Source organism: Acomys russatus, chromosome 3, assembly GCF_903995435.1.
Source record: "Acomys russatus chromosome 3, mAcoRus1.1, whole genome shotgun sequence".
Classification (NCBI taxonomy): domain Eukaryota; kingdom Metazoa; phylum Chordata; class Mammalia; order Rodentia; family Muridae; genus Acomys; species Acomys russatus.
Genome location: NC_067139.1, coordinates 59966631 through 59979482, shown reverse-complemented (window position 1 = coordinate 59979482; position 12852 = coordinate 59966631). Strand labels below are relative to the sequence as shown.

The 12852-nt window shown below is 44.3% G+C and overlaps 2 protein-coding genes across 5 annotated transcripts in view; one reads left to right on the top strand and one right to left on the bottom strand.

Moving 5' to 3' along the window:
• The window catches only part of Sh3bp5 (SH3 domain binding protein 5), a 75678-nt gene extending 68101 nt beyond the window's left edge, over positions 1 to 7577 (top strand). The window contains exons 5-9 of the mRNA XM_051141572.1: positions 1645 to 1775; positions 3447 to 3489; positions 4144 to 4363; positions 5904 to 6164; positions 6599 to 7577. Coding sequence (XP_050997529.1) covers positions 1645 to 1775; positions 3447 to 3489; positions 4144 to 4363; positions 5904 to 6164; positions 6599 to 6813 — 870 coding nt within the window. The 3' untranslated portion in view covers positions 6814 to 7577. The remainder of the gene's footprint in view (positions 1 to 1644; positions 1776 to 3446; positions 3490 to 4143; positions 4364 to 5903; positions 6165 to 6598) is intronic.
• A 2412-nt stretch (positions 7578 to 9989) lies between these two features.
• The window catches only part of Capn7 (calpain 7), a 38142-nt gene continuing 35279 nt past the window's right edge, over positions 9990 to 12852 (bottom strand). For 2 of the 4 annotated variants that reach the window (XM_051141560.1, XM_051141551.1), the window contains 3 exons: positions 12297 to 12427; positions 11364 to 11456; positions 9990 to 11277 (listed from right to left, as the gene is read on the bottom strand). In XM_051141560.1, the coding sequence (XP_050997517.1) occupies positions 11133 to 11277; positions 11364 to 11456; positions 12297 to 12427 (369 nt within the window). In that variant the 3' untranslated portion in view covers positions 9990 to 11132. The remainder of the gene's footprint in view (positions 11278 to 11363; positions 11457 to 12296; positions 12428 to 12852) is intronic. The other 2 variants (XM_051141535.1, XM_051141543.1) reach the window with 2 other exon arrangements.

Below are 12852 nucleotides of genomic sequence, written 5' to 3'. Positions count from 1 at the left end.
TACATGCAGGCAAAATACATACATAAAATAAAAATAAATACATCTAAAAAAAATCATTTTTAAAGTCCCATTGTCAAAAATTTCAGCACTTAAAAGTCCAAGACTTTTAAAAACACATCTAAAGTATCTTAACTGTGGATTCTTCTAAAATAGAATAAAAAACAAAAAAAACAAACAAAAAAAGTTATGCTTTCTTCAGTGGGGAGTACAAAAACAATCCAGTCATAGCAAAACCCAACATCCAGGAGTATAAATCAAATTCTGTAGCTCAGTGTCCAGCATCTAGGACTCACTCATAAACTGGATCCAGAGGGCTTGCTTGGGCAGCCCCCTTTCCCCAGCACTGCTGTTCACAGCTTTCACACAGCTTGTCTCATAGACTCAGGCTGCCTCCACTCTATACTGATACTCCTTCGGTGGTGGTTCTGTAGTCCTAGCATCTCACTGCAGCTGAGGCTGCACCTTCACCCACTGGCTTCTCCTGGCTGCTCACAATGCTATGCCTTGGCTTCTTTCCTTGATCCTTCAGTCCTGTATTGAACCAGGGTTGACTGGAGATCAGAGCATGCCAGTAACCTTCCTGTGTGCTGCTTGACCCTCAGGTTACAGGCACCACAGCCCTTGCTAAAGCTGTCCTGCTCGCGTCTCATAGAGTGCCAAGGAGCAGGGCCACTGGGTCTCCTCTCTGCTCTTCAGTTGACAGAGACTGCCCCCCTGAGCTTGCCTAACCTTGTTGCTGTTCCTCTAGTGTAGTACAGTGTGACTATAAGTAGAAGACAGGGAAAACAGCTGTTCAAGGGGGTTCTCTCCGATCAGGCCTTGAGCTGGTGTTTCATAAAGACAGGGAAGACCATGTCTCTCCTTGGTTCAGGGCACTCAGGACTCTTAAGGTTTATCAACAGGTTTAGCACCATACTCTCACCAGAACTCTGCCTTTCTCTTGATGGTGGGTTTTGCAAACCTCAAACTCTAATATGAACAACTTTGTTTTAAATTTAATTTTAACTGATTAACTGGGAGGTCTGACCTTTTGCATTTTGTGCCTAGGCAACTTGAGGGCCTTTGGCAAGAGTCTGCCACGCTGGCTTTTCTGCTGTCATGTCTGTTTTCGGTGCTTTTTAGTTTTGACATTCAAGTTAGGAAGCTCTGAAGCCCCCACTGCTGCTGCCCGTCAGGCTGGCCCCAGGTTTCTCCTAGGTTCCACAGGCTTACACAGTAGAAAGTAGATACTGGTTCAGAGTATTTAAACATTTCTTTCCAAGTCACTTGTCATAGCTAACTTGGGTATATTATCTGACAGGCTTTTTCAAAATAGACCAGGAAGAAAACAGATCCTATTTTATTGAAATTTAATCTTAGTCTTCCTGTTGATTTATTCAAGGAATTGCTTTCTTTTTCTTCTGTTTTTAAAGACAGAGTTTCTCTGTGTAGCCTTGGCTGTCCTGGACTCACTTTGTAAACCAGGCTCTTCTCACAGAAATCCACCTACCTCTTGCCTCCCTGAGGCCTGGGATTAAAGGCGTGTGCCACCACACCATGCCTGGCTTGAACTTCCTCTGTGTGTGTGTGTGTATGTGTGTGTGCGCGCGCGCGCCAGGAGCTGTTCTGGGCTTGACCAGTCTGGCTTCTGCCCTTGTTTGAAAGGTCATGGAGGCCGAGCAGACCAAGACAAGGAGCGAGCTGGTGCACAAGGAGACGGCAGCCAGGTACAACGCCGCCATGGGCCGCATGCGGCAGCTGGAGAAGAAGCTCAGGCGAGCCATCAACAAGTCCAAGTGAGTCTGGGCCCATCCTTCCCCGGGTGAGGGCGGCTCCCTTCTGCATCTGCTCTGCCTTTTATGTACTTTCACCTAGGGATTGCCCAAGCAAGTGCTTTATATAGGCTCTGGAACTCCCTGCATAGTACCCTGTTCCCCAGTAGTAGTAGTAGTGTGTGACACCCTGCATCCCACCCCCCAACCCCTGTAACACTGCCTGCTGCTGCTGCTGCTGCTGCTGCCATGGTGGGGATGCTGGTAGGAGTTAGGAATTGATCCAGATATGATTTTCATGGGTGACACAGAAGAAGGGATTTCTAGAGCAAACCCTTATCTGGCTCACAGGCTCCACTTCAGGGAACTCAGCTGGTGCCCTGACTATATAGCTGATGGTGTGGGCTGGACAAGTCCCTCAGTTTATCTATGAGCAATAGGGGTGAGCTCTGCTCACCATTCATGGTCTCTGTGGATTGAGCTGGTAAAACACTCCAAAGGGGCTTAATGGAACTTTCTCCAAGCTCTTCTCCCTAATACCCCTCTACATTTGACCAAGTAACAATCAGTGGGAAAAGATGACTGGGAGCCAGGGTCCCTTCTTCATTCCATCCAAGAGAAAGGAACAGGACTTGTGATGGCTGGACCCAACAGTGAGTCAGAACCGGGACCTATGGCAGAGGTGGTGAGGGTTCCTGGAAACCCCTCCCCTCCCCCAAAGCTGAGGAAGCAGCCTTCTATGCTGCTTGCTTTGTTTCCATGTTGCTTCAGGACTCCAGTCTTAACATCGCCGGTGCCCCCTGTACACTTTTCTCGCACTTAACGTCCTCACTCATCACTAACATGGTTAAGGAAACAGACTTCCTGTGACTACACTCTGCCAACCTTTCCAGATTCCTCTGGGTGACGCCTGTCTGCCTGAGACTAAATGCCAGGCTGTGCCCTCCATGTAATGGCTTCAGGGCTCTGGTGGGCTCTGCCTGCCCTGTTGCTTTGCTCACTGTCCCCTCCCCTGTCCATCTTTGGCATTCATGTGCATGCTCCTTCACCTGGGCATTTCAGACACCTACCACACAGTCTCGAAACCTCGGCTGGCCTGCTATCCACTCCGTTTGGCCACTAAAAGGAATTTATTCCCAAGTCTCAGATTTTCCTTACACACCAAAGGGGTCTTGCAGTGTGTCCTCATCAGCAATTACAGATGCAGGATTTAGGAATTTCGGAGGAGGAACAGCTCAGGCACCAAAGCTTCTACAAAGTGCCAGCTCTTCTGACCCAGAGTCCAGGGGACTTGCCTTTTCCTTGTCTGTAACTAGCCTTGGTCACTGTACATGAGAACTGGTGCGAGGTTCAAAGTGCAGTGATCCTGCTATACCCAGCTGACAGGGAGCAGTGTTGCTTCTTCCATAGTTGGTCTCAGCAGAGGGAGTATTTTAAGTAGCCTGTCACCTCAGCCCCTTCTTACACTTGGTCTGCAGCCTGGAGTAGCCACCCTACAGAGAAAACTGTACCAGGATGCAAGGTTTCCAACATCCTGAGACCAGCCTCCTGTCAGAGGACTTGGGTGAGCCAGCAGTGGTTCTGTTGGTATTCCTAAATCCTGAATGTCCTGACTAGCTACAGTGGATGTAGTGAGAGGAGTGCACCATGAGATCATAATCTTAGTTTTGTTTTGTTTTTTCCTGTCTTCTGCAGGCCTTATTTTGAACTCAAGGCAAAGTACTACGTGCAGCTTGAGGTATGTGACCTTGGATTTGTCACTGTTTGGTTCTCCATACCTCCCCACACTTAAAACTCAATTTTAATGCAGTAGCAGGCCTTCAAATGGCCCATGTGCTATGCGAAGCGAATAGAGAAACGTCTTCCTACACTTGGCCTCTTGGGTTTTCTATGTTGTCTGGAGCTATTTGCCACTTACTCACGTGCTCTTTGTATTGCACTTTTTTTATTAGGTTTCAGTGTGATCACCCAAGACAAGCAGCCCTAGGAACATCTTGGTAGTAGAGTTCCCAGGCTTCCCACTGTACTGTCAGACCTTTGAGGGTTGGGTCACCAGTCTGCATTATAAGCAACCCTATAGGTGAGATACGGGGCCAAGAGCTTCTGTCAGGGGCCAAGTGAGGAGGCTACAGGACTGTCCACTGTTCTTTTCCTGAGGGCTGCATTTTATTAGTAGCCACTTCTGCGTATATCACATGGACTGGTGTTGAGGTGGTAGTGATTCTCTTTACAGTGAATGGGTCGTCATTAATGAAAGTAACTGGACCCTCCTTTGGTCCATCGTCTTGGGTGTCTTAGAAAGTTCTTTGTGATGTAATCATGTATAGCCCTCTCTTGGTGGGGATATCCAGAGCCACTTTTGGCTTACCAAGGCCTCCATCTTCCAATTCAGCAACTGAAGAAGACGGTGGATGATCTTCAGGCCAAGCTGGCCCTGGCCAAAGGCGAGTATAAGGCAGCCCTGAAGAGCCTGGAGAGGATCTCGGACGAGATACATGAGCGGCGGCGCTCCAATGCCATGGGGCCTCGGGGCTGTGGCGTGGGGGCAGAGGGCAGCATCACTTCAGTGGAGAACCTGCCTGGGAGCAAACCCGAGCCTGATGCTGTTTCTGGTGAGTCTGGCAGTGGGGCTCACATGGCATGTGACCTGTTTTCAAGGCCTTCTTGTCCCATGGTCCCTATCCTTTGCCTCATGACTGATGATTTAAACAGTTGGGCAGCCTGCAGGCTGTTTTGATGGTTTTTCATGTTTTGGGGACACTGTGGTCATTGGATTGCTACTGAGTGTTAGTATTCTGTGGTCAAGTAAGCTTGGGAAATGTTCCACCTCCACCCTTCTCAAGAGTCTCAGTACACATTAGAACATAAAAGGCTTTAGGAAGCTCTGAGCAGAGATTTAATAGGGACTTGAGACCCAGATGGTTCAGGTCCTGCTTCACCACTGGTATGGGCTAGAGGGGTCTTGACATGTTCAATGCTTCAGCTGTGTAATGGGGATACTGTCTACTTTGCTGTGTAGGGTGGTATGGAGTGACAGCTGGCAGCTCTCCCTAGGGTCTGGCCACATGGGCCGCTTCTGTCCAGGGATATCCTGTGCAGAAAGGATAGATGATGACCTAGTTTCTGTTAATCAAGAAAACTACCTCGTGACACTAAATGACACCTCGCAGCTTTTTCTTTCCTGTGGAATAATCCATTGTGGCTCTCTCAGGCTCCTTCCCCAACATTACCCCCCTTATCACTATTTAAAAATTTTTTGTGTATGAGTATTTTTTCTACATGTATCTATGTATATCACAATTGTCTGGTGTCAAATAAGGACGTCGGGTCTTCTGGAATTACGGTTGTGAGTGTTGGTGTAGGTGCTGGGAATCAAGCCTGGGTCCTTTGGAAGAGCAGCAGGTACTCCATCCTCAGCAATTCTTGAAGGCCATCAACATGCTGAATTTCCAGATTGAAGGGAAATGAAGCTAATGTAATCAATGACGATGTATGAGTTACTTTATGTACCTCCTTACTAGTCCTGTACGTAGAGCACCATGAAGCTGTGTGGTCAAGTGACTTGATAAGGCCACAATCAACAGTGGAGTTAGGATCTAAATTCAGGTCTGGGCCCATTTCCTGTCTCAAGTGGTATAGCACAATCCTCTGTGGAGTGCTAGGCCATTCTTAAAGATGCCACAGGCATAAAGGGAACTTGGAAAACAAGAATGGCTTGACTCAGAGCCTTGGCTATTCTGTCCACAAACTCAGGCTCAGCTACAGCACTGTACGGGAACATTGTTGTTTGTAGCAAGCAGTGCTCTAGGCAGACTTTGAGCATAACTGGTGACATTCCATGTAGGCCTGCCCTGCCAGCAGCCCTTGCTGCTTATGCCAGAAGGGAAACCTCCCATCTTCATTGTGAGACTGCCTCTATATAAGACACATTACAAGAGGCCAGTGTCTGAATTTGTCTTTTCTTCCGTGCTGAGGATGGAACCCAGGCCTTTGTATGTGCTAGACAAGCTGCTGCTTTTCAAACGCTCCGGAGGCTGGTCAGACAGGCTCAGGCCCTCCATGCTGTGAGACTGCCTGCCAGCAGAGTGCATGTTTAAGGAACTGGCTCCTGTCTAGCAGACCCCATGTGACTGATGTTCTCTCCCATCACAGTGGCTTCAGAAGCCTTTGAAGATGACAACTGCAGCAACTTAGTGTCTGAAGATGACTCAGAAACCCAGTCTGTGTCCAGCTTTAGTTCAGGACCAACAAGTCCATCTGAAATGCCTGACCAGTTCCCTGCAGTGGCAAGACCCGGCAGCCTGGATCTGCCCAGCCCTGTGTCCCTGTCAGAATTTGGGATGATGTTCCCAATACTGGGCCCTCGAAGTGAATGTAGTGGGGCCTCCTCCCCTGAATGTGAGGTGGAACGAGGTAGGTGGCAGTCCCTTTGCCAGGTCTCCCTTTGCTAGGCCTTAGGGGGCCCAAGGGTGCATCACCGCATCTCTAAGAACATACTTTGGGGTAGGTCACTCAGATTGCTTTCAAGGGCTCTTCTGGTGTCCCTGGCACTCTGCCTGGCCAGCTTTAGCCAAGCAGAACTTAGGCCCCATGTCTCGCCTGAGAACAGTCCTCTTGGCAAGCTCCTGCTGAGAGGTTTGCTTCCTAGCAACAAAATGAGAATGGTACATCTCATTGCTAAAGATACACACCAAGGAACAAATGCAGTGTATTACCCAGTGCTGGAGAGCCCTCAGATGCATGGTGGGTGGCAGTGGAACTGCAGAGAGCTTCTGGTGGCTGATGCTGGTGCCTTTGGAACTCTTGAAATTGTCAACCCCCACTTGCAACCTTTGTTATCTCTACAGGAGACAGAGCAGAAGGGGCGGAGAATAAAACGAGCGACAAAGCCAACAACAATCGTGTTCTCAGCAACAGCAACAGCAGTGGCAGGGGCAGGAGCCAAAGCAGCACGTCACTCGAGGGCCAGGCCTTGGAAACCCGTATGAAGCAACTCTCCCTACAATGCTCAAAAGGAAGAGATGGGATTATTGCTGACATAAAAATGGTGCAGATTGGCTGATTCACCCAGGCTGTGGCCCATGTGCAAATCATATTTACACATGAAACTCAAGAACATCGTGCCAATAATCATTTAACATAAGCCAAATTGTAAGCATTTACTCTAAACTGCACTAACCAAGTTTCAGTGACCTTGAGGGCTGAAGAATTTCCCTCTGGTAAGAGCTCTTGGGCTGGTGTGTTCTTTAGAGCAGAGCCATTGCAGGTTAATTGTGACCAGGGTCACAGCCTTTGCAGAATGTCCCCTGTAGCGGCAGCATGGAAGCAATAACTAGTTTCTGTGAAAGAACCCGAGCCAGGAGGAGAGCTGGACACCTAGCCAGGGGGTCACCAGCCGACATCTCTAACCCCCTTTCCCCACTACTTGGGGAAACTGAGATGTCTCTTCATTATATCACAGGGCACTAAAATAATTTAAAAACTCTCACCAACAAAAACGCAAGTGTTCTGAACACATTGTTTTGACCTAGCTTAGAAACAATGCCAAGAACACAATTCATTTTCATCACCCTGGTGCTCAGAGGGGGTTTTTAAAAGCATGTCTTCTGGGAACCCCATTAAAACCATTTCCTAGGAAAGCTACCATGAACTGCACTTTTTGGGGTGGGAAAGGTGAATGCCAATGTGGGGATGGGGACGGAGGTAGCAGGGACATAGCATAGAGGGGATTTGTGGCTGTGGGAGGTTTCGAAGCCTAACCTCAGCCTGCCAGCCAGGGGGGTTATTCTAAGAGAAGTGCATGTGAAGAATGGTTGCTATGACAGGAGCTGATTTCTATGTAGGCTGTAACTTCTACAATAACAGATTACTTAAGGTTTATGCTGCACCTAGTACTCCTTAGAGGAAACTGTCCTTAAAGCTGGGAAAGGGAGTGGGCATGGCTGGTAAATAGAAGCAGTGGATTATGCTAACAGTAGTGTTTAGACTGCTTAGTGTTTATGGTTATGCATACTTAAGAGCACTGTAGTTTATTTGTCCTGTTATATTAATTTGCTATTTCTGAATGAAAAAAAAAAAAAACAACCCTCCCCCCATTTCAAATTGTCTATTGTATATTTTATCCATTTATGTTAGCCCTTCATACAATAATGGTTTCTCCTTTTTTATTGTTGGATACAGTATCCTAACTACAAGGTTATTTTGTACTTGTTTTAATACCTTGAGTGTAATAAAAACTAAGAAAACTTTGTGACTTCAGATGAAAAAGCCCACACTGTTGTGTGTCTTCTACTCTGGGCCGTTCCTTGCCTTGTTAGGGGAGACCATGGATGCTGTGGCCATCTGTTCTCATGTAAGGTGACGAATCCTGGTAATTTAAGTTCCAATACTAAGGTCTGGATTAGAATTCCACCATTTGTTTGTTTTGTCTGTTTGTTTTTCGAGACAGGGTTTCTCTGTGTAGCTCTGGCTCTCCTGGACTCACTTTGTAGACCAGGCTGGCCTTGAACTCACACAGATCCACCTGCCTCTGCCTCCCGAGTACTGGGAATAAAGGTGTGTGCCACCACACCCAGCTTTAGAATTCTTTCACTTTTGCCATTACAAAGGTGAGCAATGAGAACAAAGCAGGTAGCTCCAGGTGACATAATCCTGAGGTTTCCAGCTTCATTGGTCAGTGTACTCTTAGGGGCAGAAGGAACATTCTGCTCTATGGTCTCATGTGACTCAGCCTCATTTAGTTAATGTGTGATTCACTTGGGCACTTTTAAAAGCTTCCCAGGTGGATCTAAAGTGCTTTTTCAAATGGAAATGTGAGAGTACCAGAGTTTAATGTATATGCTACATACTGAAGTGTGCTGTGGATAAGGTGCCTGTTGATACTCCTTGGAAGCCTTCAACTGCTTTGTTCCTGCAGTTGAGGCAGTTCTCACTTCCCTTCCTATCACCATTTCTGAGGGGAAATGTTGTAGTCTAATGTTCAGGATCCAGCACAGGGGATTTTTGGCTTAAGTATCTGTCACCCTGAATGCTGTTCCTTACCCTAGCCTTTTAAGTGGGAGCCGCGCAGAGAAGAGAAGATGGGATCCTCTCATGTTGGAAAGTATAGTGCTCTATCCCTTGCTTGGGCATTGAGACCTCCTAATCTGACTTCCTGCCTCAGTTTCCTTTCCCATCAGCCTGCCACCTGCTTGTCTTCTACAGCAGGAAGGGAAAGCATCATGTTTCATCATCACTTCCTCTATTTTTCCCTTTCACATTTCCAAGTTAAAGTAGTGTCATTCTTGTCATCGTAGCCTTTTTAAAAAAGATTTATTTTTTATTATACATACAATGTTCTGCCTGCATGTACACTTGTATACCAGACCTATGAGCTACCATGTGGTTGCTGGGAATTGAACTCAGGACCTTTGAAAGAACAGCCAGTACTCTTACCCTCTGAGCCATCTCTGCAGCCCCATCACAGCCTTCACACTTTCTCTGCAATGCTGGGATTTCACTGTTCTCTTGACTTAGGAACTCACTCTTCCGTCCTGTCCACGTCTTCAGTTCAAGTTTTGGCTGCCCTTTTCTTTCTTCTATTTATTTTTTTTCTCTCTCTTTTTTTTAAGCTGACAATGTACTACTAATTCTAGAATATAACCTTTTCTGAATAATTGCATTTACTGTGGGGGGGGAGGCGGAGTTTCTTTTTTAAGTTTAACCATTTATGGGTGTATTGAAATTAGATACCTGAGCTGCCCTCCTCTGAAGCAATTTCTCATTTTCTTCCATTTTTAAAATCTGCTCCACTCTGTGCTTCTGATTCAGTGAGGTCACCTTCCTACAACACAGATCCAACAATCAGTTCCAGCCTGCTGTCCCCACACAGAAAGCAGCTGGGCCCTGGGTTGAAGGCTTGTGAGCCTGAGGCAAGATCGTTCAGGCTTGTTTCCCCTGTTGTAATAATGTCTGTACCCGGAAGGTTAAGAAGAATGTGCATGAGGAGTAAGTTCATGGTAAAAAGTAACTCCTGGCTACTTTTCTGTATTTATGGCATTTCAGATGGCAGCTCTTGAACTGCGTGTACTGATCTAGCCTTACCTGTACACTTGTACAGTCTATGGATCTTAATTACAGGAGTCAACACTGTTTACATATAGGTCTTCTCTACTGGTGTATATGTGCACAAGCACTACTGAGAACTGAATGAGGGCAGAATTATATTTGAAATTTACATGGCTAAAACAAAAAGCCAAGTGAAATTTCATGGATAAGAACCTTCTAACTAAAAGACATTCTTGAAGCATGTATGTTCATGAACACCTGTCTTCTTTTACAGGGAGTACACTAGACTAAATCAAGTTCTGAAGGTTGAACCATATACAGTTTCCATAAGTATAAATATTTTATTTCAATTAAAGGCAGTAGAAATATTTCTGATAAATAGTTTTGATAATTATAAAGTAGAGACAGTGACAGATCCCATCCTATTTTCCAGAACTTTAAAATCTGATGCACGGACATACTGATGATTTTTATGTAAACAAATGGGAATTTATGCAACACTAATTCCTGGCAACTAACTTTTCATGAATGCTGTATAATTCCATCACCATAGACTATGTTCTCAAGGACTCTCCAAACCCCTGTTATGAAAGCACTGACTACAGAGCAATTTAAAAAACTCTACACACTAAACTTTAACATTTCCAGTCTCAGATTACTACATTCACCAACCTGCTAAGAACTAAAAACAGCACAGTAAATACATCTCAGTTCTCTCTACAATGGACGATGTTTCTAACACTGACAACCTTCATTCTTAAGCCTGAGCATTTCATGCTAAGCTAAGTACTTTTTAAAGCTTTATTCTTTCGTAACACCTAGACAACACTAAACATTTAAAGACACAATGAGAAATTCGAATAGTTACAATGACACGATGCATTTGGTAATTAGTCGCCCAGGATGTATGGCGGAGTACAACACAAACAGATTAAACTTCCGTGCTCCGTAAAAAACGAGGAACATCATATAAATACCTCAACATCCTAAGACAGCCTGCTCTTGGACTCAGTGGATCTGTGGCCCTCGTCCTCATCTGTTTTCAGTTCTCCTGCCCCGTTAGCAAAAGCATCTCACAGTGATGGCTGAATCTAATCTGTAATTATACAAAGTTAGCCCCTAAGCACATGCCAACTCTGTACACACAAAACCATGTAAACAGTACTTTTAGGTGACTAAGGTAATCCTGACTATGTACAACTTTACCAAGCACCAGATCCCATGGTAGCCTGTTTTTTCATTTAATTCCATTCTGATGGCTCACTCATGATTTGCCTTGCCTGAAGAGTTGATGACTGGTAAGTATGGAATCCAGTGATAGCTGAGAGCTCGCTATCATTGGAGTTGTGTTGTCCTGATGGGGACAGTACTGTTGAAGTCCAAGAAAAAAGGTCCTTCTTGTTTAGGCAAAAAAGTACTGGGAATGATATTGAAGACCCCAGCAGGTATGTTTTCCAATTCTAAGTAGCAAAATCCGCACCTATATTCAGGGAAAATGAGAATAAGGTTTATAGACCATCATGTCACATAAAGTGTACATTGAACACAAACAAATGCCAATGTTACCTATAGTCACCACTAGACTTCCTCTGAAAGCCATGAGGACCAGGATCTCCCATTATGGAAACTGCTACAACCTCAAATCCAACACTGTATTGCCTGGTGTTAAAATCAAACAGCATTGCTATATTAGCAAACAGTTTCAAATACACATGTCAAGCGTAGGCAAGATATTAAGGAATGCACACACATATATGCTTCAGTTTTTACCAAAAGAAAACAGTACTCAAAACAATGTATAATATTTTTAATCATAAATCCTATCTAGTTTTGAAATTGAATCAATAAAGACTAATAATGCATTAAGCTTACCTTAAAACATACTTTTTGTTTTGCTTTCTGAGACAGGTCTCACTATGTAGCCCTGACATCTCAAACTCTGAGAACTGTCTGCCTAAAGGCATTGTGCTATCACTCCAGACTAGACTATTTTTAATATAAAAGATAAAACATCATTTAACATAAATTTCTAACTCAAATACTGTCATTGTAATTGACAGAAAATTCTACAGACTAGAAGAAAGCCCTTGAATAAAATCTAAATTCATAGAATGGTTAGTATATGGCCCATATGGCATTCTAAGACTCATAGAAAAAAAAATATAGAACTGCATTTCATACCAGATATACATCTGCATTATATTAATCTGTAATCTAGAACAAATTACTATTATACATGGATACTGAATTCCTATCACTTACAGAAGGCTGACCTAATACCATCATTATCCTAAGCCCTTTGCCTATGTTTGCACAGATCTGTTTCCAAACTTTGTTCCCTTAAGGTCAATTTTAATATATCCTCATTAACTTAAAACTAATTATTTTAAGCTAATAAGGATACATACAGCTGAGGATATAGCTCAGTGGTAGAGTGGCTGCCTAGCCTACTAAGTTCTAGCTCCAGCACACACACACAAAAGGCTACTCATCACAAACCTTGGTCCTCTCAGTTCAATCAGCAATGGTCCAGTCTTATCTATATGGAATTGGTAGATGGGGTTATTTTTGTGAGTCTCCTGAAAATTTCCACATCCTCCAGCACTCTGACCACTCCACTTTCCATTAATCTATAAAATAAAGTGTCTGTATTAACAAAATTTCACATCCTGATTCCACCCTGGTTTTAATCTGTTTCTTCACTCTTTGTCACTGACAGTCAAAGTCTTCACTCAGGAAGGTTGCTTTACTCCATCTCCCATTCAATTATTAAATTGTTCTCCCTACCATGAGTTATCCCTAGAATCTTACATTTATTTTATACACACTGCAAGCTATTTTCAAGTTCTCTTTGAGTTCATCTTAGCAAGCTTCTAGAATTACATATTTTCTATTTCTATGTTGCTTACTGATGAATCTTGTATTCTTTTTTTTCCTGACCAAAATAAGCCAACACTTATTTTCTTTGTATTTCTATAAAATCCCAGGAAGTGTTTACTTAATAATGAGAGCATGAAATTAAATTAATTTCTAAAAGGCTAAAATCAGTAAGATT